At 52.8% G+C, this 25,166-nt stretch overlaps 1 protein-coding gene and 1 long non-coding RNA gene across 2 annotated transcripts in view; both read right to left on the reverse strand.

Annotated features, from left to right (window-relative positions):
* Nucleotides 1-2,933: 2,933 nt before the first annotated feature.
* On the reverse strand, nt 2,934-4,556 carry LOC134735641 (uncharacterized). The gene is made up of 2 exons (XR_010118958.1): nt 4,225-4,556; nt 2,934-3,913 (listed from the first exon to the last, which is right to left on the reverse strand). It is a non-coding gene; the product is annotated as an uncharacterized lncRNA (long non-coding RNA).
* Nucleotides 4,557-4,953: 397 nt separating this feature from the next.
* Nucleotides 4,954-25,166, reverse strand: part of PLOD1 (procollagen-lysine,2-oxoglutarate 5-dioxygenase 1) — a 43,005-nt gene continuing 22,792 nt past the window's right edge. Inside the window, exons 7-19 of the mRNA XM_055261421.2 lie at nt 23,571-23,668; nt 22,640-22,741; nt 21,938-22,069; nt 19,857-19,978; nt 16,953-17,057; nt 16,263-16,388; nt 15,775-15,916; nt 14,951-15,064; nt 14,228-14,293; nt 13,465-13,569; nt 9,785-9,931; nt 7,503-7,628; nt 4,954-5,838 (exon numbers count right to left, since the gene is read on the reverse strand). Of these exons, the coding sequence (XP_055117396.1) occupies nt 5,683-5,838; nt 7,503-7,628; nt 9,785-9,931; nt 13,465-13,569; nt 14,228-14,293; nt 14,951-15,064; nt 15,775-15,916; nt 16,263-16,388; nt 16,953-17,057; nt 19,857-19,978; nt 21,938-22,069; nt 22,640-22,741; nt 23,571-23,668 (1,541 nt within the window). The 3' untranslated portion in view covers nt 4,954-5,682. The remainder of the gene's footprint in view (nt 5,839-7,502; nt 7,629-9,784; nt 9,932-13,464; nt 13,570-14,227; nt 14,294-14,950; nt 15,065-15,774; nt 15,917-16,262; nt 16,389-16,952; nt 17,058-19,856; nt 19,979-21,937; nt 22,070-22,639; nt 22,742-23,570; nt 23,669-25,166) is intronic.

Below are 25,166 nucleotides of genomic sequence, written 5' to 3' on the forward strand. Positions count from 1 at the left end.
AAAGACTGTTAAACTATCTCAATTTTCAGGAAAAAAAAATATCGACCGGGCGCGGTGGCTCACGCCTGTAATTCCAGCACTTGGGGAGGGCGAGGCGGGTGGATCGCTTGAGGTCGGGAGTTCAAGACCAGCCTGGCCAACATGGTGAAACCCCGTCTGTACTAAAAATACAAAAATTAGCCAGGTGTGATGGTGCACTCCGGAGGAATACGCAGGAGAATCGCTTGAACACGGGGGGCGGAGGTTCCAGTGAGCCGAGATCTTGCCACTGCACTCCAGCCAGCGCAACAGAGACTCCGTCTCAAAAAAGAAAAAAAAATCTATTTTGAGCCAGAGTCTCACTCTGTCACTCAGGCTGGAGTGCAGTAGTGCAATCAGGGCTCACTGCAGCCTCGAACTCCTGGGCTCAAGTAATCCTCCCACCTCACTCAGCCTCCCAAGTAGCTGACAACAGATGCTGCAGCCATGCCTAATATTTATTTTTTGTAGACATGGGGAAGCATTTCACTTTGTTACCCAGGCTAGTCTCCTGAACTCCTGGACTCCTGGAGTCAAGCAATCTTCTCCTGCCTCGGCTTCCCAAAATGCTGGGTTGCAGGTACCTGCACAGTGCAGTGCTATTAGGTCATTAATATTTATATGCTGATTACATATTGAAGTGATAATATTTTGGATCATTTGGGTTAAATACATTACTAAGATTAATTGCACCTGTTTCTTTTTACTTTTAAAAATGTGGCTACTAGAAAATTTAAAATTACATAAGTAGCTTGTATTTGTGGCTCAAATTGTAATTCTATGGGATGGTGATGCTCTATAACCATGGTAGAACCAACCCAATTTATTGCCACAAATAACCTCAAGAGGCAAATCAGTACTCTGATATCGAACTGACTGGTTTATCAGTCTCCTGTGAGGATGGCCAAAGGGAGCTCTCCTGCCCACACTGCCCTCTGAGTAGCCTAGTCCCCCGCGGGTCTGACCGTGGACTGTGGGGCCGCACGCCGACTCGGCCTCAGGGTGTAGACAGGGCCCTGTCTGGGATGTGGCGTGCCTTGGGGCCTCAGTCGCTAGCTGCCTTGTACTGGGTCGGATTGTTTCCTCCTCCACAATCTCTGGACTCCCTAAGGGGAGGAACTGTAAATTCCACTTCCATTCTCTGAGGGCAGGAACTATAAATTCCATTTCCTTTTTCCTTTTTTTTTTTTTTGAGACGGAGTCTCGCTCTCGCTGTTGCCCAGACTGGAGCGCAGTGGCACCATCTTGGCTCACCGCAACCTCCGCCTCAGGCATTTCTCCCACCTCAGTCTCCCCACTAGCTGGGATTACAGGCGTGCACCACCATGCCTGGCTAATTTTTGTATTTTTAGTAGAGATGAGGTTTCACCATGTTGGCCAGGCTGGTCTCAAACTCCTGACCTCAGGTGATCCACCCGCCTCAGCCTCCCAAAGTGCTGGTATTACAGGTGTGAGCCACCACGCCCAGCCTTCCTTGTCCTTCTTTAGCAGAATCTTGCCCAAGTCAGGTGGAAGCCTGGATGTTCTCTCTCCTAAACATCTCCCCTGCCCGCTCCCTCCTTTTCCCTAAACTTCCCTGCAAGCATTGGTCTAGGTCCTTGTCAATTGCCTGGACTGCTGTAGGAGCCTCTGAATCCATTCCCAGGCATGTAGTCTTGTACTCTGCCCAGCAGCTGGGCTTTATCTCTGAAACACATCTGCAAACTTGCCCAGCAAGTAGAGGAAATCGCACAGTTTGGAGATATGTAACATGTGTTCCTCATTGAGATGGCTGGATCCTCGTTTCAACCCTCGGGATGACAAAACTCTAGCAGGGCTGAGTGTTATTGGGAATGGGTGCAGAGTACATTGATGTACAACTCCAGAAGACCTTTCTTTCTTACCTTACCTTGTTTTTTTTTTTTTTTTTAGACAAGAGTCTTGCTCTCTCACCCAGGCTGGAGTGCAGTGGCGTGATCTCAGCTCACTACAACCTCTGCCTCCCAGGTTCAAGCGATTCTCGTGCTGCAGCCTCCTGAGTAGTTGGGATTACAGGCATGTGCCATAAAGCCCACCTTATTTTTGTATTTTTAGTAGAGATGGGGTTTTGCCATGTTGGTGATGCTGGTTGAGAATTCCTGGCCTCAAGTGATCCTCCCACCTCAGCCTCCCAAAGCGCTGGGATTACAGGTATGAGCCACTGCACCCGGTCCATATTACCTTTTTTTTTTTTTTTGGTGACAGGTTCTTGCTCTGTCACCCAGGCTGGAGTGTAGTGGTGCAATCTTGGCTCACTGCACCCTCCACCTCCCAGGTTCAAGTGATTTTCCCAGCTCAGCCTCCCAAGTAGCTGGGATTACAGGCACCTGCCACCACACCTGGCTAATTTTTGCATTTTTTGTAGAGATGGGGGTTTTGCCATGTTGGCCAGGCTGGTCTCGAACTCTTGACCACAAGTGATCCACCCGCCTGAGCCTCCCAAAGTACTGGGATTACAGATGTGAGCCACAGCATCTGGCCACCCATGTTACCTATTTTCTTTGACTTTTTCATGGTGAAGATGCGTTTGTAATCAGAAAAAAGTTAACAGTTAAAAACAACCCTATGCCGGGCACAGTGGCTCACACCTGTAATCCCAGCACTTTGGGAGGCCGAGGCAGGTGGATCATCTGAGGTCAGGAGATCGAGACCACCCTGGCCTACATGGTGAAACCCCGTCTCTACTAAAAATACAAAAACTAGCTGGGCGTGGTGGCAGGTGCCGGTAATCCCAGCTACTCATGAGGCTGACGCAGGAGAATTGCTTGAACCCGGGAGGCAGAGGTTGCAGTGAGCCAAGATCATGCCATTGCACTCCAGCCTGGGCGACAGAGTGAGACTCCATCTCAAAAACAAAAACAAAAATAACCCTAACATACACAAACACACACACAGGATTGTGTCAGCACAAACCAGCTCAAGAACATTCAAAAAACAGATTAGACATGGTGGCTTTCAGAAAGAGGAACTGAGCAGCTGGGGGGAAAGGATGAGAGAAAGATTAAGATTTATGCTGTTTGAATTTACGATGAGTCAATTTTGAAAATGAAAAGACTCAAAAATCTTTTTTTTTTTTTTTTTGAGATGGAGTCTCACTCTGTCACCCAGGCTGGAGTGCAGTGGCGCGATCTCGGCTCACTGCAAGCTCCGCCTCCCGGGTTCACGCCATTCTCCTGCCACAGCCTCTCCGAGTAGCTGGGACTACAGGCGCCCACCACCACGCCCGGCTAATTTTTTGTATTTTTAGTAGAGACAGGGTTTCACCGTGGTCTCCATCTCCTGACCTCGTGATCCGCCCGCCTCGGCCTCCCAAAGTGCTGGGATTACAAGCGTGAGCCACCGCGCCCGGCCTTTTTTTTTTTTTTTTTAATTGAGACGGAGTCTTGCTCTGTTGCCCAGACTGGAGTGCAGTAGCCCAATCTTGGCTCATTGCAACCTCCACCACCTGGGTTCAAGCAATTCTCCTGCCTCAGCCTCCCGAGTAGCTGGGATTACAGGCACGTGCCAACACAACCGGCTAATTTTTTTATATTATTAGTAGAGACAGGGTTTCGCCATGTTGGCCAGGCTGGTCTCAAACTCCTGACCTCAGGTAATCCACCTGCCTCAGCCTAAGTGCTGGGATTACAGGCGTAAGCCACTGTGCCTGGCCTCAAAAATATTTTTTAAAAGACTTTCAGGCCTGGTATGGTGGCTCACACCTGTAATCTCAGTACTTTGGGAGGCCGAGGCAGATGGATCACCTGAGGTCAGGAGTTTGAGATCAGCCTGGCCAACATGGTGAAATGAAACCCTGTTTCTACAAAAAATATAAAAATGTGTCAGGCATGGATACCTATAATCCCAGCTACTCGGGAGGCTGAGAAGCTAGCATGACCTTTCTTTTTTTTTTTTTTTTTTTTTTTTTTTGAGACGGAATCTCGCTCTGTCGCCCAGGCTGGAGTGCAGTGGCGCGATCTCGGCTCACTGCAAGCTCCGCCTCCCGGGTTCACGCCATTCTCCTGCCTCAGCCTCTCCGAATAGCTGGGACTACAGGCGCTCGCCACCACGCCCGGCTAATTTTTTTGTATTTGTAGTAGAGACGGGGTTTCACCGTGGTCTCGATCTCCTGACCTCGTGATCCGCCCGCCTCGGCCTCCCAAAGTGCTGGGATTACAAGCGTGAGCCACCGCGCCCGGCCAGCATGACCTTTCTTAAAGGCTCTAAAAAGAGGGCTCTTGGCCGGGCATGGTGGCTCATGCCTGTAATTCCAGCACTTTGGGAGGCCGAGGCGGGTGGATCACCTGAGGTCAGGAGTTCAGGACCAGCCAGACCAACCTGGTGAAACCCTGTCTCTACTAAAAAAACAAAAATTAGCCAGGCATGGTGATAGGTGCCTGTAACCCTAGCTACTCGGGAGGCTGAGGCAGGAGAATTACTTGAACCCAGGAGGTGGGGGTTGCAGTAAGCCGGGATCGCATCATTGCACTCTAGCCTGGAAGACAGAGTGAGACTCTGTCTCAAAAAAAAAAAAAAAAAAAAAAAAAAAAAAAAAAAAAAGGCTGGGCGCGGTGGCTCACGTTTGTAATCCCAGCACTTTGGGAGGCCGAGGCAGGCGGATCACAAGGTCAGGAGATGGAGACCACGGTGAAACCCCGTCTCTACTAAAAATACAAAAAAATTAGCTGGGCGTGGTGGCGGGCGCCTGTAGTCCCAGCTACTCGGAGAGGCTGAGGCAGGAGAATGGCGTGAACCCGGAGGCGGAGCTTGCAGTGAGCCGAGATCGCGCCACTGCACTCCAGCCTGGGAGACAGAGCGAGACTCCGTCTCAAAAAAAAAAAAAAAAAAAAAAAAAAAGAGGGCTCTTAAAACCTCTCCCTGCAGACACTCACACCAAGACACACGCACACCCACTTGCCCTGAGCATCTTCCCTTCAGTGGTTTAAATGACCTTTAATAGAAACTCTCCAGTTTCTGACGGTCTGTCCCTCTCTTCAGAGGCATCCAGGACAGGGTGACCCAGTGCGGTGTGTGGACCTGTCACTCCCCTCCCCACAGGCAAGTAGAAGATCGAGCTGTGCACAGATGCGTTTTCTGTCTCCCAAGAGGCTCTCTGGAGTCGCTCTCTCCAGGGGCCTACGGTTTGCTCTCATGACCAGCCATGGAGGCAGAAGTCTCAGACTCCAGGCAGCCCCTGGAGTCTGATCCAGGTGTCTTTACCCCAACACTTGAAGCAGAAGCCCCTGGTGCAACAGCTGTGCCTGGGAGAAGCTCTGGCCGTGGCTTCTCACCCAGACAGTGTTTCTGGGCAACTTGCGGAAGCCCCTGTTCTGCTCAAGTCTCACCCCATGGAAGAGGTGGGGGAAGGGGGCCTTGGTTTTTCAAGAAGACAGGTTGGAGAGGACGAGTCACTACAAAGCAGTAAAAGTGAACGGTGTCTCCAGGGGCTGGGTCCAGAGTACCACGGAGAGCCCCAGCCATGGAGGTGTGTTCCGCCTCTGGCCTACAGGAATCTCTCTGAATCTCTCTGATTGGTGGCTCCAAGAGCAATGGGAAGTCAAGAGCCAGGAGGCTGGACTGGGTTCCCTGGGACCCCGAGGTCCCAGAGGCTGCTGGGCAGTGGTTGTCGGCAAAGAAGAAAGGTCCAAGAGGGTCAGGCCTGGCCAATTAGGGATCGACGAAGGAGACTGCGATGTAGCGGGTGCCCCTGGTGGTGGGGAGCCCCTCGTGGTAATGCGTGAGTCGTCCAGGGTGCATGAGGGTCCAGCCCTTCCTTGGGGCTCGGACGGAACAGTTGTAGCGCAGGAACCGACAGCCCCCGCCCTGGGAGACAGAAAGCATCAGTGTCCTTTCCCCACTGCCCCCTGCCCATCTGTTCTCCCGTATGTCATGGCCAAGTGGCCCTCAGCACTGCCTGCCTGGGGATGCTTTCTGGAGTGGCAGCCACAAGCGCTGCCTAAGGAAGACACTAAATAAAGAGTAGTGGCCGGGCGTGGTGGCTCACGCCTGTAATCCCAACACTTTGGGAGGCTGAGGCGGGTGGACTGCCTGAGGTCAGGAGTTCAAGACCAGCCTGGCCAACATGGTGAGACCCCATCTCCACTAAAAATACAAAAACCAGCTGGGCGTAGCAGCGTGTGCCTGTAATCCCAGCTATTCTGGAGGCTAAGACAGAATCACTTGAACCCAGGAGGCAGTGAGCCGAGATTGCGCCACTGCACTCCAGCCTGGGCAACAGAGTGAGACTCTGTCTCAAAAACAACAAAAACAAACAAACAAACAAAAAAAACAAAGAGTAAGTGATCAAGGGCTCTGGCCTTGCCGTCAGGCAGCCCTGGGCAGACATCACCTCCACTCTTTACTAACTGTGACCAGCCTGAGCTTCAGTTTCCCCTTCTGTAAAATGAGGGTTAAACAGAACAGGGTAGTGAGGATTAAATGAGATGTTACAATTGAGAGCTGAGGATCAAGCTTCCCAACCTCACTGCTATAGACACTTTGCTGTGGAAGGCTGTCCCGGGCATCTCTGACTTCTACTCACTAGATGCCAGTAGCCCCTCATAGTTGTAAAAACCAATTATGTCTCCAGGCCAATGTCCCTTGCAGGCCACAATTGCTCCTGGTTGAGAATCTTTGGATTAGGGATGCCTGATATGTTTGTTGTAAGCTCTCAAAAAATTATAGCTCCAGCCTGGGCAACATGGTGAAACCCCATCTCTATAAACAAGAAAAAAAATTAGCTGGGCATGGTGGCACACGCCTGTGGTCCCAACTACTTGGGAGGCTGAGGTGGGAGGATTGCTTGGGCCCGGGAGGTTGAGGCTGCAGTGAACTGTGATCATGCCACTACACTCCAGCCTGGGTGACAGAGCAAGACCCTGTCTTGAAAAAAAAAAAAAAAAAAAAAATTATAGCTGTTTTTGTGGGTGTTCTTCATAGCACCCAGCCCAGGGCTAAGTTCAAAAAACCTCTTTTTGTTTTTTTGGAGACAGAGTCTCGCTCTGTTGCCCAGGCTGGAGAGCAGTGGCACGATCTCGGCTCACTGCAACCTCCACCTCTTGGGTTCAAGAGATTTTTATGCCTCAGCCTTCTGGGTAGCTAAGATTACAGGTGTGTGCTACCATGCCCAGCTAATTTTTGTATTTTTAGTAGAAATGGGGTTTCGCCATGTTGGCCAGGCTGGTCTCAAACTCCTGGCCCCAAGTGATCTGCCTGCCTTGGCCTCCCAAACTGCTGGGATTACAGGCATCAACCACCATGCCGAGCCCCAAAATCTCTTAAAATAGTAGCTTAAGAGCCTGGCCCCTCCTCCTGCTAGACTGTGAACCCTTCCAGGAAGCCCTCCCACAGACCCATATCCTTTTTTTTCTGGTTCTCTGGCGCTGGTTACCTGGGGCCCCTCTGCCTCAACCACCCTGAAGGCTCTCCCCAGCCAGCCCTCCTCATCCCCACTGCCGGCCCCTTGACCCCGGCTGGCTCCTGCTCACCTCGTAATCCATCCCGACTCGGTTCAGGGCGATGTTGATGGTGAAGGTGGAGGCATCATGGTGTGGCATCAGTGAGGGCTGCTCATCAGGCTTGTAGCGGACAACAAAGGCCAGGTCAAACTGGGCCTGTACCAAGGCAGGGGGACAAGAGAGCCTGTGTTAGTTACGGAGGACACAAAGGCCAGGAGAGGAGGGTGCACACATGGGGCCTGGTCTGGCCTGCTGCAGGTCAGCTTACAGGGGCCAGGTCTACATGGGGCTGTATGCTCCAGTGCCTGCAACTACCTGGCACAGAAAAGATTCTCAACAAAAATGTATGGACAGAGGGGAGAGAGGGAGGGAAGGAAGAGAACAGAGGGGAAGGAAGGAAGAAAGGGAGGGAGGGAGGAAGGGAGGAAAAGGGAAGAAAAGAAATGAAAGGAAAGAGAAGAAATGAAAGGGAAGGAGGCCTGACATGGTACTCACGCCTGTAATTCCAACACTTTGGGAGGCCGAGGTGGGCGGATCACCTGAGATCAGGAGTTTGAGACCAGCCTGGCCAACATGGTGAAACCCATCTCTACTAAAAATACAAAAAATTAGCCAGACATGGTGGTGGGCGTCTGTAATCCCAGCTACTTGGGAGGCTGAGGCAGGAGAATCACTTGAATCTGGGAGGCAGAGATTGTAGTGAGCCAAGATTGCGCCACTGCACTCCAGCCTGGGTGACAAGTGCGAAAGAAAAGAAAGAAAGAGAGAGAGAGAAAGAGAAGAAAAAGAAAGAAAGAGAGAGAAGGAAAAAAAAAGAAAGAAAGAAAGAAAGAAAGAAAGAAAGAAAGAAAGAAAGAAAGAAAGAAAGAAAAGAAAGAAAGACAAAGAAGGAAGGAAGGAAGGAAGGAAGGAAGGAAGGAAGGAAGGAAGGAAGGAAGGAAGGAAGGAAGGAAGGAAAGACAAAGACAAAGGGGGGCATCCAATTCTCACAACCCTTTCTGGCAACTATCCAGGCTGGATTCCCTGAGGCAGGACCCAGGCACGCCATGGGCAGGTATCTGGAGAAACCAGGGACCAAGGAAGGAACTGAGTGAGGACTGGAGAAAGCCAAGGTGGCAGTGGACAGACACATGAGTGACAGCACTGGAAAGAATTGTGAGAATTAACTGAAGCCAGCCAGGTAATTGTTTCCAGGGAACCACAGTAAGCATTCAAGGGATGAATGACAGTTGTCAGTAACAGGAGTTCAGGGTTTTCCTCACTATTGGAAGAAGGCTGCTTCAGATGAAGCGGGGCCCAGGCGTGGGGCACAGGCTTGTGGCTAGGGAGGGAGTGGGCACGCTGGCTGGCTTAGGCGGGCAGGGGTGCTTTTTTGGTGGGCTGGTATAGGAGCCACTGAGGCAGGGTTAATGACAAGGGAGAAAGATTCAAAAGGGCTGACATCAGCCAGGCACGGTGGCTCATGCCTGTAATCCCAGCACTTTTGGAGGCAGAGGTGGGCAGATTACTTGAGGTCAGGAGTTCGAGACCAGCCTGGCCAACATGGTGAAACCCTGTCTCTACAAAAAATACAAAAATTAGCCAGGCGTGGTGGCGCATGCCTGTAATCCCAGCTACTCATGAGGCTGAGTGAGACTCCGGCTCAGGCTAGAGGCCAACTGGCAGGCCCTAGATGCCCACCCCATCACCCTGTCTTCCCACACACTACTAGATGGAGGGGGTGTGTGTGATGAGACCTCACTCCTGCCTGGGGACCAAATATCCAGGCCTCTCCCATAAGCTGGGATGCTCCTCCACCCCTACTCCAACCCAACCCCTTCCCCAGCGCCTCCCCTTGCCAGACTCTCCAGCCCCCACCCACCCCTGGCCCTTCCACCCAAGCCCCCCACTCCACCCTACTCCTCCCACCCCACTCCACCCTACCCTCCCACTCCTGCCCCACACTGGCCTCCACCTCCCCACCAACTCTTGCCCCTTCCAGTCTCTCCACTCCCTCACCCCTGCCCCCCCCGCCCCTCCAGGCTTTCCACCCCCACTCACCCCTGCCCCTCCCAGGCCCCCTACTCTTCCCCACCCCTCCCAGCTTCTCCACCACTTCCCACCCCACCCCTGCTCTTCTCAACCCCATCCCCACCTCTCAGTACCTCCACCTCATGCCCCACCCTTGCTCCTCCCACACTCCCCACACCCCCACTCCACCTCGGCCCCTCCCAGCTTCTCCACCTCCCACCCTACCCCCACCAGTCCCAGCCACTCCACTGACACCCCACCCAACCGTCCCCGCATCCTGGCTATGCCCCAGGCTTGCCCACCCTGGTGTAGTAGCCGGGGTAGAGCTTCTCTGTCATGGGCGCAATGTACTCCAGCAGGAATTTGTGCCACTCCCGCTCAAAGCCGATCTGGTTCATGTGGATGTCAATAGTCGGCACGTTCTCGTAGCCACCCTGGATGCGGCTGTCCTGGAGGTGACCGAGGTGAATATTTAGGCAGAATTCTAGGATGGCCCCCAGGCTCCCACACCCTGGTGCCCAGGCTCTGTCTACTCCCCTCTCCTACACCCGGAAATGTGACTGGACCACGTTATATTATAAGACAAAACTGAACGGGCTTTGCAGATATAATTAAGGCCCCTAATCAGTTGACTTTGGGTTAATCAAAAGGGAGATTATCCTGGGGGGGGCCTGACCTACTAGGTGAGTCATCTGCAGGAAGACCTTATTTTTTGAAACAGGGTATCCCTCTGTCGCACAAGTCAGAGCGCAGTGGCACAACTTCAGCTCACTGCAGCCTCAACCTTCCAGGCCTAAGTGATCCTCCCACCTCACCCTCCCGTGTAGCTGGGACTACGGGCACGCACCATCACGCCCAGCTAATTTTATTTTTATTATTTTTATTTTTGTGTGTGTGTGACGGAGTCTCACTCTGTTGCCCACGCTGGAGTGCAATGGCATCATTTCAGCTCACTGCAACCTTCACTGCCTGAGTTCAAGCGATTCTCCTGCCTCAGCCTCCCAAGTAGCTGGGATTACAGGCGTGCGCCACCATGCCCAGCTAATTTTTTTTTTTTTTTTTGTATTTTTAGTAGAGATGGTGTTTCATCATGTTGGCCAGGCTGGTCTTGAACTCTTGACCTCAGGTGATCCACCCACCTCTGCCTCCCAAAGTGCTGGGATTACAGGCGTGAGCCACACGTCCAGCCACTAATTTTATTCTTTGTAGAGATGAGGTCTCACTATGTTGCCCAGGCTGGTCTTGAACCCCTGGGCTCAAGCGATCCTCCCACCTCAGCCTCCCAACGTGTTGGGATTACAGGCGTGAACCACTGCGCCTGGCTAAAGGAGGATCTTGAAGAGACTCTGTCTCTTGCTGGCCTTGAAGAAGCAAGTTAAGTTCTACAGCTGCAGGGGAATGAATTCTGCAACAACCAAGTGAGTTTGGACTGGAACCCTGGCCAACATGATGAACCCGGGAGATAACACACGGGTGTTATTCTGAGCCACGGTCATTTGTTACAGAGAACTGAAAATTTGTTCCAGGGCCAGAGTCAGCTGAGGTCCAAGGTCTGGCCCTGTCACTGGAGCACAAGCATCAGCCAGCCCCTAGAATGCATGGGCTAGTCCAGTTCCCGGCTTCTGGAGATCAGCTCAGCAACCAAAGCATGTGGATTAGGAAGGTAACCAGAACTTCAGGTTAGTCCAGTTGCCAGGTCAGAGGTTGGCACACAGGTCCAGGGTCTCAAGTGCCTTTAAAAATGGTGCCTTAAACTGGGGAACACACATTTCTATTAAACAACTTAGAAAACGAGGCCAGGCACGGTGACTCACGCCTGTAATCCCAGCACTTTGGGAGGCCGAGGTGGGTGGATCACCGGAGGTCAGAAGTTTGAGACCAGCCTCACCAACATGGTGAAACCCCTGTCTCTACTAAAAATACAAAAATTAGCTGGGCGTAGTGGTGGGTACCTGTAATCCTAGCTACTCAGGAGGCTGAGGCAGGAGAATCACTTGAACCCAGGAGGTGGATGTTGCAGTGAGCTGAGATGGTGCCACTGCACTCCACCTGGGTGACAAGCAAAACTTCCTCTCAAAAACAAAAATTGGCATGGTGGCCAGCACCTGTAATCCCAGCTACTTGGGAAGCTGAGGCAGGAGAATCGCTTGAACTCAGGAGGCAGAGATTGCAGTGAGCCGAGATCGCACCACTGTACTCCAGCCTGGGTGACAGAGCGAGGCTGCATTTCACACACACACACACACACACACGCACAAAAAAAAAAAAAAGAAAGAAAAAAAGAACGTAGAAAATGAGAGGTGGGGGGGGAGCTGGTTGCGGTTGCTCACGCCTGTAATCCCACTACTTTGGGAGGCTGAGGCGGGCAGATCACAACATGAGGTCAGGAGTTCGAGACCAGCCTGACCAACATGGTGAAACCCGTCTCTACTAAAAATACAAAAATTAGCTGGGCATGGTGGCAGGCACCTGTAATCCCAGCTACTTGGGAGGCTGAGGCAAGAGAACTGCTTGAACCTGGGAGGCGGAGGTTGCAGTGAGCCGAGATGGCGCCACTGCACTCCAGCCTGGGCGACAAAGCGAGACTCCATCTCAAAAAAAAAAAAAAGAAAAAAGAAAATGAGAGGTGGGTTGGGGCTTGAAGTACATAGGAGATATGAATGTTGTAAAACTGTTGGGAGACAAAAAATTCCTTTCTGAAGTTTCTCTTCTGTGAAAGGGATGAGGACAGAGTTTGCTTACTAGGTAATGTTGCCTTTAAGTACAGTGGTGTATTTTTATTCACGATTGTGCCCTTTTATCAAAATCCTATGGAAATAAATGTTCTGGGATCATTAAAATAAAAAAATAAAAATAAAAGTAAAGGTGCCTTAGGCCAGACGTGGTGGCTCACGCCTGTATTCCCAGCACTTTGGGAGGCCGAGGCAGGCAGCTTACATGAGGCCAGGAGTTCAAGACCAGCCTGGCCAACATGGTGAAATCCAGTCTGTACTAAAAATACAAAAATTAGCTAGGGATGGTGGCACACGCCTGTAGTCCCAGCTATTGGGGAGGCTGAGGCAAGAAAACTGCTCGAACTTGGGAAAGGAAGGTTGCAGTGAGCTGAGATCATGCCACTGCACTCCAGCCTAGGTGACAGAGTGAGACACTGCCTCAAAAAAAAAAAAAAATTTACACACACACACACGAAATTAAAGAAAGAAAGAATACAAAGCTTAGCTGGGCATGATGGCACACGTCTATAATCCCAGCTACTCGGCAAGCTGAGGCATGAGAATCTCTTGAACCTGGGAGGCAGAGGTTGCAATGAGCCAAGATTGCGCCACTGCACTCCAGCCTGGGCGACAGAGTGAGACTCGGTCTCTAAATAAATAAATTAATTAAAATAAATAAAATGAAATTGTGCCTGGTTCACAACCAGCCTGGGCAACACAGCCAGACCCCGTCTCTATTATTTAAAAAACGAACAAACAAACAAACAAAAATATATATATATGAAAAGATAAAGAAAAAAATGGTACCTGAACTTTCCAGGACAGGAACAGGTGTTGGGATTCTCACGGAGAGAACACAGGGCCTCGCACCCTCAGCAGGCCACCTGCTCCTGCTGTCTGATGAACTTGGACCTGACAGCCCTTCCTAATGCCCCTCATCCCACCTTGGCCCTTTCCTCCCCAGTTCCTCCTGTCTAGGGAACCAAGCTAAGCCATTCCAATAGCAAACCAGGAACTGAAAACCTAGTAGCTTACGGTCAAGGCAACTCAAAGCCACACGGTGGCAATAGCAGCTTAGGGACCAAACTCCACCTCAGGTTTCTCAATGCCTCTACTCCTAACTGCCTGCAGACACCCATGCCAGCACCCCTATGTCAAGAGTCCCAGAAAGGGTGGCTAGGCCAGCTTGCCAGAAGACCCCAGACAGTGAGCAGCACTGATGAAGAGGCAGCCTCCCTGCGACCCCAGCCCAGGCATCAGGGTCCCACCTTGTTGTCGCCCAGAGACCACTGGCCAAAGTGCTCCATCTCCTCCACCAGCTCATCACAGGCCACCTCCGTGAAGATGGGAAACCAATAGACATCCGGGCAGGGCTGGGGAGGGCAGGGACTCAGTCAAGGGGGTCCACAGTGGCACCACAGAATCCTCCTCCCTCTTCAGGGCCACACATCCAAGCCAGGGAGCCCTCCCAGTGTCCCCAGGGAGCAGGGCCTTGTCAATCCTGGAGAGACTGAGTGGGTCCCTAAAGGGAGAAGGAGGCAGAGCCCAGAGACAGACTTTCCCAGCCGAGGTCACACAGCTACCAGCGCCAAGGTCAGAGAGAAACATGGGCATGGAGGGAGGGAGGGAGCAAAGGCCCCAGGCTCGGGGGAAGCAGACATTAGTGAGTGGAGAGAAGCAGCCACTCCCCGCACTGGTCCAGGCATGGGGGGCCACAGTGGCCATCACATCCAGGATGTTTTCCTCCTTCCCGCCTGGGCCAGGGACAGAGGCCCTGCAGACCCCCACAGCCTCCAGCAGGAAAGTGCCAACAGGTGGAGGGGCCATCCTGACGCCCCCACTCCCATCCCGCCGCCCCCCCACTCCCATCCCGCCGCCCCCCACTCCCATCCCGCCGCCCCCCAACTCCCATCCCGCCACCCCCCGCTCCCATCCTGCTGTCCCCCACTCCCCAGGGCAAGCAGTTTCCCTTCTGTGCCCTGCCCCCTGCAGCAGGCAAGGCTGGTCCAAGACGGTGTCCATGGCTCTTACCGTCTCCACCAGCTTCCCCGCCAGGGCCTTGGTGTAGTTCTGGTGGATGTACTTCTCCTTCCAGTCCTGTGGGGAGTGGGAAGCAGGCTAGGGTCCTCACCATTGGCTCAACTGCATGGGATGCTCTGAGCAGACCCCTCAAAGTGGGAGTGAAGGTGTACATGCCTGACGGAGGCAGGTGTTCACCTGCGCCCACTGGGTGCGTGTGTGTTGTCTAGGTGCACAGGTGTGCCCATAGGAGGTGGTGTTTGCACATGTATGTACATGTGTGTGCTTGTGTGTACATGTCTGTGTGCAGGCATGTGCTTACACCCATCAGCTGCGAGCTCCCAACGTCTAGAAACAGTCACAACTGTCTCCCCTTCTGATCATCACAACACCCTCATGGGTAAGACAGGCTGGGACAGTATACCCATTTTGGAGCTAAGATAACTAAGGTCCCCAAAGCTGAAAGGCTCAACTAAGTCCCAGATGATGGCAGACCTAGGCCACAAGCCCAGACCTCTGAGTCCTGGTCCCTCCTCCAATAGATGGTGTTGCCTCTCTGGAAACCCTTCTCTCCCTACCCAAATCCTGCCCTATAGCCTCCTGGGGTGAAGGGAGGGTGGCAGGTGGCCCACAGGGGTCCTGGCTGTTGTAAGGCTCTGAGAGGGAAGTCCCTCAGACTGCAGGATCACTGGGCCCCTTCTGCTCCCAGCCCCAATGTGCCCACCCTGGCCTCACCTCGGGGTTGCTGAACACCTCCCAGAGGTCGTTGTGCAGGTGGGTGGTGCGGTAGCTGTCCAGGGAGAGCAGGTGGCCAAGGGTGTGCCGGTTGGTCAGGAACATGAACACATCCTGGGGAGGACAGGCCCGGTGAAAGAGGCGCTCCCCCATCCCTTCCCTGCCCTCACCCCTCCCCTGCCCTCACCCCTCCCCTGCACGCTCCCAGACAGGCAACAGTGCAGCCTCCTCCGCCCGCCGAACTGAAGTTCCCAAGATCAGAGACCAAGTGCAGTCACCCCTGTGTCCCCAGGGCCCAGACCAGGCCTGACACTGAGAATGCGATCAAGGAAGTCTTCCCAGAGGACTGAACACAGAATGAAAGAAAAAATGCATAAAAGAAAAGGGGCGTGTTCTGGTCCCGAAATGTTGGTCACGGGAAAACTTCATCTTGCTGCATGTTTTTTAAAAAAAAAAAAAGTCACAAAAATATATGGGGCAGGGCGCAGAGACAGGGTGAGGTGTCTCTCGGGCACATCACTTGGAGTACCTTTAGGTGGAAAGTTTCATTTTCTTTGGGCTATGCCAAAAATGTAAATAAAACAGATGTTATAAAAACCAGGTCAGCTACAATGGTCTCTGCAGACCCCTGAGGACCAGCCCTTGTGCCCAACGGCCCCCATTCCTCCAGCAGGCCCTGGTGGCTTCCGAGATGCCCTGCTGGAATCTCTGGAGCTCCCAGGCCTATGGTGACAAGGCGGCCCGCCATGAGGGTCAGAGCTGGAGGCCCACCTTCCCGCCTGCCCCATCCAGAGGGCGTCCTGTGCTGCCCGCTTCTGGCTGACCTGCTGCCGGACGTTGGCACAGAAGGCCATGTCGGGGTCCAGCTTGCTGTGGTGGAAGAGATCTGGGGACTGCAGCTCACCCCGCAGGGCACTGCCCTTGATCAAGTAGATGTTTGAAATATAGGGCACATTCCAGACACCACTGTGGGAGAGACAGAAAGCGGGTGGGGGTCAGAGGCTGGTGGTGGGGAAGATGGAGGGGGTCACAGGGTGGTGGTGGGGAGTCATAGCCTGGAATCTGGGCTGTGAGAAGGGGAAGTCATAGGCTGGGGGGGTCACAATTGTGCTGATTTGATTCCCCCGCCCTGGACACATGGGCCTATTTGTCAGGAAGTCCTTCTGTGTGTCTAACTGAAGTCTTCCTTGCTTCAGGTTCAACAGGAATTTGGGGGTAACAAGAACGGGAATACTAGGGAGGGAGCCCCACAAGCCCAGGCAGAAGCCAGATGAAGGTGTCCCCCACCCACCCCCACCCTGCAGGTACTCACACACGCCGCCCCTGCACAATGTCCACGTAGTCCTCAGAACGGGCATAGTAGCCATCTGCACTGAGAGCCCCCCAGAAGTTCGACCACAGCCTCCCATGCCGGGTCATCAGCGGGGCAATGACGTTCCTGAGGAAGGGAGCACCTCAGTGGGAGGTCGCTGCCCACTGGGAGTGGCAGATAGCACTCACCAGGGATGGGGGGAGGTAGGTGCCCCTCAACCTGCACGCAGGAATCCCCAAGCACCTCACTGGGACAGGCAGTGCCTTGGCCGGGGTGTCAGGGGTTTGGCTCTTCTGGTACCTGCTCCCTCCCATGGGGCAGCCAGGAGCAGACAGGGCAGGATACCTTCTCTATCAGAACCTGGGGATTCAGGCTGGGGATCCACAGCTCTGGGTAATAGGTGAGGCCAAGGAGGAGGAGGAAGAGGAGGAGGAGAAAGAGGACGAGGAAGACGAGGAGGAGGAGGAGGAAAAAGGAGGAACAGGAGGAGGAGAAAGAGGAGGAGGAAGACGAGGAGAAAGAGGAGGAGGAAGACAAGGAGGAGAAATAGGAGCAGGAGGAGGAAAAAGAGGAGGAAGAGGAGGTAGACGAGGAGGAGGAGGAGGAGGAGGAGGAGGAAGGCAAGGAGGGCTCCCACCCTGGGACCAGGCCAATCCTGAGCAATGCTGGGCACAGACGGAGCAGCCTCACTTGTTCTGTTGGATCAGCAGCCGCAGGCTGTTGGGCTCGGTCAGGGCCACGTCAGCATCCACGCTGAAGTAGTAGGTGCAGCTGCGGTCCTGCCGGCACAGGTCTCTGCAAGGAGGAGGACACAGGGTCAGTACACCTGATCCTGGAGCTACTGGTGGCTGCTCACATCTGTGCCCACAGTCTGGCTTCACCACGTATCAGCCAAGGCGCTTTAGAGAGGTCACACCAGCAGCCTCAAAGGTTCCTCCCAACTCTGAGTCCCAAACCCCTGGACTGCTGGGCTCTCACCCAAGGCCCAGAGGTTGGCAACTGGTATCAAGTGCCCTGAAAATCCTGGTACTGGGAAGAACACAGGCCACAGGTGCCTACATGGCCCAGGGTGGGGAGTAAGCTGGGGCTGCCTTTCTGAAATGCTATTTGGTAACTTGTACCAAAAGCCTTAAAAATCAGTGTTACTTTTGTTTATCTGGTACAGGACTCAGCAAACGAGGGTCTGTGAGTCAAACTCTGGCCCTGCCTGGTTTTGTACAGCTCATGGGCTAAGAACAGCTTTATGTTTTTCTTTTTTTATTTTTATTTTATTTTATTTTATTTTTTTGAGAACGAGTCTCACTCTGTTGCCCAGGTTGGAATGCAATGGCACAATCTCAGCTCACTGCAACCTCCACCTCCCAAGTTCAAGCGATTCTCCTGCCTCTGCCTCCTAAGTAGCTGGGATTAGAGGCATCACCACCATGCCAAGCTAATTTTTGTATTTTTAGTAGAGACAGGGTTTTACCATGTTGGCCAGGCTGGTCTCGAACTCCTGACTTCAGGTGATCTGCCTGCCTCGGCCTCCCAAAGTGCTGGGATTACAGGTGCGAGCCACTGCACCCGGCCTTTTTTCCTTTTTTTAGAGATGGGGGTCTCACTGTGTCAGCCAAGCTGGAATGCACAATCATAGCTCACTGCAGCCTCAACTTCCCCAGCTCAAGCAATCCTTGGCCTCCCAAAGTGCTGGGATTACAGCCACTGCACTTGGCTGATTTTATGTTTTTAAGTGGTTTCAAGAAAAAAAAAATCAGCCGGGCGTGGTGGCTCACGCCTGTAATCCCAGCACTTTGGGAGGCCGAGGCGGGTAGATCACGAGGTCAGGAGATCGAGACCATCCTGGCTAACACAGTGAAACCCCGTCTCTACTAAAAATACAAAAAATTAGCTGGGCGTGGTGGCGGGCACCTGTAGTCCCAGCTACTCAGGAGGATGAGACAGGAGAATGGTGTGAACCTGGGAGGCAGAGCTTGCAGTGAGCCAATATTGCACCATTGCACTCCAGCCTGGGTGACAGAGTGAGACTTCATCTCAAAAAAAAAAAAAAAAAAGGAAAAAAAAATCAAAAGAAGAAGATGTAAAAATTATGTGAAGGTCATCACCAGGTGCAGTGGCTCATGCCTGTAATCCCAGCACTCTGGGAGGCTGAGATGGGAGGATAACTTCAAGCCAGGAGTTTGAGACCAGCCTGGGCAACATAGCAAGATCCTGTCTCCACAAAAAATAAAAACAAATAAATTAACTAGGCGCAGTGGCTCACACCTGTAATCCCAGCACTTAGGGAGGCCAAGGAGGGCAGATCACTTGAGGTCAGGAGCTTGAGACAGGCCTGGACAACATGGTGAAACCTCATCTCTACTAAAAATACAAAAATTAGCCAGGTGTGGTGGCAAGCACCTGTAATCCCATCTACTCGAGAGACTGAGGCAAGAGAGGCTTGAACCTGGGACGGGGAGGTTGCAGTGAGCCGAGATCGTGCCACTGCACTCTAGCCTGAGTGACAGAGTGAGACTCAGTCTCTAAATAAATAAATAAATAAATATTTAAAAATTAACTGAATGTGATGGCACATGCCTGTAGTCCCAGCTTCTTGGGGGGCTGAGGCAGGAGGATCACTTGAACCCCGGGGTTTGAGGCTACAGTAAGCTATGATCCTGCCACTGCACTCCAGCCTGTATGACAAGAGTAACACCAAGTCTCAAAAAAAAAATAAATAAATAAATGACATGAAAGTCAAATTTCAGTGTCCATAAATGAAATTTTGCTGGAATGCAGCCTCACTCATTCACTTATGTATTATGTGTGGCTGCTTCTGTGCTACTAGGGCAGAGTTGAGGGTTGTAACAGAGGTGGCAGAGCCAATTTGCAAAGATTTATGATCTAATCCTTACCAGGAAGTCTGCCAATCTTTGATCTGGACTGTCCGACTCTTCTACAATTAACACAAGTTACTTCTTTCTTTGTTTTTGTTTTGCTTTATGAGACAAGGTCTCGCTCTGTTTCCCAGGCTGGAACACAGTGGTACAATCATAGCAAATGCAACCTCGACTTCCCGGGCTCAAGAGGTCCTCCTGCCTCAGCTTCTTCAGTAGCTGGGACCCCAGGTTCAAGCCACCACACTTGGCTATTTTTTTTTATTTTTGAAGAGACAGGATCTCACTATGTTGCCCAGGCTGCTCTCGAACTCCTGGCCTCAAGTGATCCTTCAGCTTTGGCCTCTCAAAGTGCAGGGATTATAGGCATGAGCCACTGCTCTCGGCCTTTTTTTTTTTAATAATAAAGCAAAACATTCGAGGTTGGCTCCCTGATTGTCAGCCTTTGTCTACTTCTGCCCCCAGTCCTTCCTCTTTCTCTGATTTGCTTCCTGAACCCAAATAACATGGCTCAGCCCTGCTCAGGAGCCCTGGGGGTTGGCAGGACAGAGGCTATTTCCCCATTTGACAGATGGAAACTCCAAGGCCCAGAAAGGGGCAGGAACTTGCTAGAGCACACACAGCCTTCTGAACTCCTGTCACTCAGCCTGCTGCTCCTTACCACAGCCACAGCTCCCCTACCCGCCACTGTCAGTGGAGAGCACTGTGGCCCACAACTCACGCGCCCATGTTCCTGGCGTCTGCATTCGCCATCCGCACCTCGGGGCCCACCAGCTTCACGGACTGGTACTCGCTGCCATGCTCTGCCAGGAACTCTTCCACCTGAGCCTTGTGGTGCTGCTCCTGGGGTTGGGGATGGGGGGGTGAGGAGGAGGACACAGCTTCCACCCAGGGACTGCAGCACCTCCTGTCACTGCCAGGCTGTGCCCCTTCATCTCTGGCACCCCTGGCCATCTGCTTTCCTGTCTCCAGACCTTTGCCCATGCCAGCCCTGTGCCAGGAACACCCTTCCCTGGCCATCCTTTGCCCATTCTCCTCTGACCAGGCCAGGCCTCCTAAGAGCCTCTGTCATCAGGATAGAGCCCCGCCACCACGCTTAGGATCCCACATCCAGAGACATTGCTGATTCCTGGGTGTGGCCCAGAGATCCACTTTGTTACAAAATGTGCCAGGTGATCCTCGACTTCGCTTTGAAAAACAACAGTCCAGGCTGGGCGCAGTGGCTCATGCCTGTCTTCCCAGCACTTTGGGAGGCCGAGGCAAGTAGATCACAAGGTCAGGAGTTCAAGACTAGCCTGGCCAAGATGGTGAAACCGCGTCTCTACTAAAAATACAAAAATTAGCCAGGTGTGGTGGTGGGCACTTGTAATTCTAGCTACTCGGGAGGCTGAGGCAGAGAACTGCTTGAATCCGGGAGGTGGAGGTTGCAGAGGCAGAGAACTGCTTGAACTCAGGAGGCAGAGGTTGCAGTGAGCCAAGATCATGCCACTGCACTCTAGCCTGGGAGACACAGTGAGACTCCATCTCAAAAAAAAAATGTTAAAACAACAGTCCAGCTGGTTGCGGTGGCTCATGGCTGTAATCCCAGCACTTTGGCAGGCCGAGGCAGGCAGATCACGAGGTCAGAAGATCGAGACCATCCTGGCCAACATGGTGAAACCCCATCTCTACTAAAATATAAAAAATTAGCCAGGCGTGGTGGCAGGTGCCTGTAATCCCAGCTACTCGGGAGGCTGAGGCAGGAGAATGGCTTGAACCCGGGAGGCAGAGGTTGCAGTGAGCTGAGATCACGCCATTGCACTCCAGCCTGGGCAACAGAGCGAGACTCTGTCTCAAAAAAAAAAAATACAAAAAGTTAGCCAGTTGTGATGGCGCATGTCTGTAGTCCCAGTTACTTGGGAGACTGAGGCAGAAGAATCGCTTGAACCCAAGAGGCAGAGGTGGCAGTGAGCCAAGATTGTGCCACTGCACTCCAGCCTGGGTGACACAGTGAGACTCTGTCTCAAAAAAAAAAAAAAAGAAAGAAAGAAAACCAGTTTGACTGCCACCAGGTACAATTAGGAAGGATTAACAGGGACAGGGATGGAAGTGAAGATGACAACAGTTAGAAGCATCTAGATGCGTCCTGTGCACCAGGCACCTTTCACGAACTTCACATGTCAACTTGTTTAGCCCTTGCAGCAATTCTGTGTGATTGGACAATTATTATCCCTATTTTATTTTATTTATTTATTTAATTTTTTTTTGAGACAGAGTTTTGCTCTTGTTGCCCAGGCTGGAGTGCAATGACGCAATCTTGGCTCACTGCAACCTCTGCCTCCCAGGTTCAAGCGATTCTCCTGCCTCAGCCTCCTGAGTAGCTGGGATTACAGGCATCTGCCACCACACCCGGCTTAATTTTGTATTTTTAGTAGAGGCAGGGTTTCACCATGTTGGTCAGGCTAGTCTCGAACTCCCAACCTCAGGTGATCCACCCACCTCGGCCTCCCAAACTGCTGGGATTACAGGCATGAGCCACCGTGCCCGACTTTTATCCCTATTTTATAGATGAGCAACTAAAGCACAGAGAGGTTGAGTAATGTGCCCAAGGTCACACAGCCAATAAAAATGGCGTTGGGATTCAAACTCACCCAATCTGACTCCAAAGTCAACTCAGTGATTCAGGGACACAATCCACTGGTGACTGTCATTTGGCCCAGATAAGCTAGATTCGGTGAGACCCTCAGAGGTCTTGGGCTACCTTGTGAAGCTGGGCCCTGGATCTAAGCCACGTGACGACCCCACAGAGTGCCTGTTACTCACGTGGTTGTGGATGAAAAGTCGCATGTGTTTCTGGGGGTAGTGGAGCCGCAGGAGCCGCTGGAAGAACAGGGACACGAACGGCGTGGGCTGTTCGATGAACACGCCGACCAGGACCGTGGGCAGAGCTTCATCCTGCACCAGGGAGGGCGGCATGAGAGTCCAGCAGTGTCCAGCCACAGCACTGCCACTCCACCCCAGGGTGGCCCAAGGGAGCCACAGCCAGAATCAGAAGCATGTAGACTTCCCAAGAAAGGTGCTTGGGCTGGGGAACTCCAGGCAGGGGGTACAGGGGAGCAGGGAAGCAACAGGAGGGTGCCCCGCGGAGGGAGCAGCAGGAGCCCAGGCCTGGAACAAGGACCCAGTTGAGGGCCTGCTGTCAGGAGATCGTGGCTGGAGTGGTTCAAGGTGAGTCATAAATGAGGATGAGGTTCATGGGATGGGGAGGGGGCTGCAGGAGAGCCTGAAGGACCAGGCAGAAGAAACCAGAACCTGGACGTCTCAGGGGAAGCTAGAGACATGCAGTCTGAGAGGGCTTCCAGGAGGAGGCACTTGGGTGGCAACCAGGATAGAACCCCAGGCAGGGAGGTGATCCCTTCACTTTCCACCAAAGACAATGGAGTCTATTCCAGAATCACCCATCTTGCCATCTCAGGGGACTCAGCCCCCCGTGTCCCTCAGGCACAGGCCTGGGCGCAGCCTCACCCCAATGCCCTTGAGGCTGCGCAAGCCTTCGTCACACACGGTGCAGCCTGTCTCGAAGGTCCAGAAGCGTGGGATGTAGTTGCCCAGGTAGTTCAACTGCAGCTGTCGGGGAGACATGGGGTCACAGAGAAGCCGGCCAGCCCCACCCGCCACAGCCCTGACCCATATCTCCCTGGGCCCCCAGTGGGTCAGCACCATCCAGCCCCCTCCCACTCCCTAAGAGGGTCTTGGAGATAATGGTCCATCCCCAGGAGATCACCAAGCTGCTCTGAGAGAGAGCGGAGGAGGGCTTGGCGCTCTAGTGCTTCTCCGGAGAGCTTGTAAAATGCAGATTCCTGAGTCCCACCCCGCTCAGAGATTCCATCTGAACAGATCCTGGGTGGAGTCAGGAAATTTGCATTTTAGACATATCACATCCTCCTTCCTCTCCCTCATTCCGGCGGTGAAGGACCACACTCAAATATGCTGTGAGCTATCAGCCAGTTCCCCAGAGGCCAGTGAGGTCCATTCTGTCCCCGGCCACAACTGCAACCAGTCCCTTCTGTCACCATGAACGCAGGACATCTGTCCTGCTTATGACTATGCCTTATTGTCCGGTGCAAACATGAAATAAAGGTTTACTGAGTGAATAAGTGACTCTGCCCTGGGGTGACAGAGTGCAGATGGCTCTGGTAGCCCAGCCTAGGCCTGGAAGGGGATGGCAGCCTCCTATGTGTCCTGTGACCAGCGAGAATAGACAGAGTACCACTGACCACCACAGAAGGAAAAGAAGGCACCACGCTGAGCTCAGATGTGAGGACAGAGGCAGTGAGTTCATAGCAGGCCCCAGGTAGGTGGCCCTGGCCCCAGGGAGACACTGTGGGGTCACAGTGAGAATGAAATTGGGGCTCTGGCCCCCTCCCACACTCCCCAGGGGCTGGGGCCCCCCTACCTTGGTTGGCCCGTTGCCATGGATCAGGACCGGGAGGGTGTCATAGGCCAGGTTCCTCGCTCTCACATGGCCCATTTCAAACTTGAGCACGACCTCATCTGGGGGTCAGAAAGCACAGCCCCACCCAGCATCAGACCCAGAGGTCAGGCTCAGGGTCCAACCAGCTGGGCTCAAATCCCAGCTCTGCAGCGAGTAGATTATGTCCTTGGGCAAGTCACTTCTCTCTAAGCCTCAGTTTCCTCATCTATAAAATAGGAATAATCCCTTCTTCATGGGGTGAGGGGGAGGATTTGTGTTGGGCAAGCATGGGGCACCAAGCCTGGCCCATGATGAGCAGAGAATCCATGGCAACCCCTGTAAGTACTTGTGGTTACTTACAGCCAGAAGCAGGGGCTGGGAGAAGAACAAAGACCTGGAACATCCCAGCTCCAGGCACCTCAGAGAAGCCCCAAGGGAAAGGGTGTGGGAGGCGCCTTCTCTGAGTAGACAGAGCAGCACTGAGAAGATGCCAGGGCCACACGCAGGGGAGGCCTGGGCATGATGAGGACAGATCTCGGCCCAGTGGAGGGAGCTCCTGCAGCAGGGTTCCAATACCCATGTTTTGTGTGTGTGTGTGTTTGTTTTTTTTTTTTTTATGAGACGGAGTCTTATTCTATTGCCCAGTCTGGAGTGTAGTGGCATGATCTCGGCTCACTGCAACCTCCGCCTCCCAGGTTCAAGTGATTTTCCTGTCTCAGCCTCCTGAGTAGCTGGGATTACAGGTACATTCCACCACACCCGGCTAATTTTTGTATTTTTAGTAGAAACGGGGTTTCGCCATGTTGGTCAGGCTGGTCTAGAACTCCTGACCTCTGGTGATCCACCTGCCTTGGCCTCCCAAAGTGCTGGGATTACAGGCATGAGCCTCTGTGCCTGGCCCCCAATACCCATGTTTGACCCTATTAGTCTGCACATAGGAAAATGGGTATTTCAGCTGGGCACGCTGGCTCACACCTGTAATCCCAGCACTTTGGGAGGCCAAGGTGGGAGGATCACTTAAGCCCAGGAGTTTGAGACAAGCCTGCAAAACACAGCAAGACCCTGTCTCTATTTTAAAAATTAAAATAGGGCTGGGCACGATGGCTCACGCCTGTAATCTCAGCACTTTGGGAGGCCAAGGCAGGCGGATCACCTGAGGTCAGGAGTTCAAGACCAGCCTGGCCAACATGGTGAAACCCCGTCTCTACTAAAAAAATATAAAAATTAGCTGGGCATGGTGGCGTGCGCCTGTAATCCCAGCTACTTGGGAGGCTGAGGCAGGAGACTCGCTTGAACCTGGGAGGTGGAGGTTGCAGTGAGCCGAGAATTCGCCACTGCATTCCAGCCTGGGCGACAGAGCAAGACTCCATCTTAAAAAAAAAAAAAGAAAACAGATAGCTCCTGACCTGCGTGGATCTGAACTCAGTGCTTCTAAACCCCCAGAAACCACAGGCAAAGGGCACAGAGTTTCTGCATTTTTCTGGGAGCAGAGTCGTAGCTTTCATCAGATTCTCAAAAGGGCCCATTTATCCACAAAATCAGCAATCAGTGGATCTGGTTCACTCCCCTTTTGTAAAG

Source organism: Symphalangus syndactylus, chromosome 22, assembly GCF_028878055.3.
Source record: "Symphalangus syndactylus isolate Jambi chromosome 22, NHGRI_mSymSyn1-v2.1_pri, whole genome shotgun sequence".
Lineage (NCBI taxonomy): Eukaryota > Metazoa > Chordata > Mammalia > Primates > Hylobatidae > Symphalangus > Symphalangus syndactylus.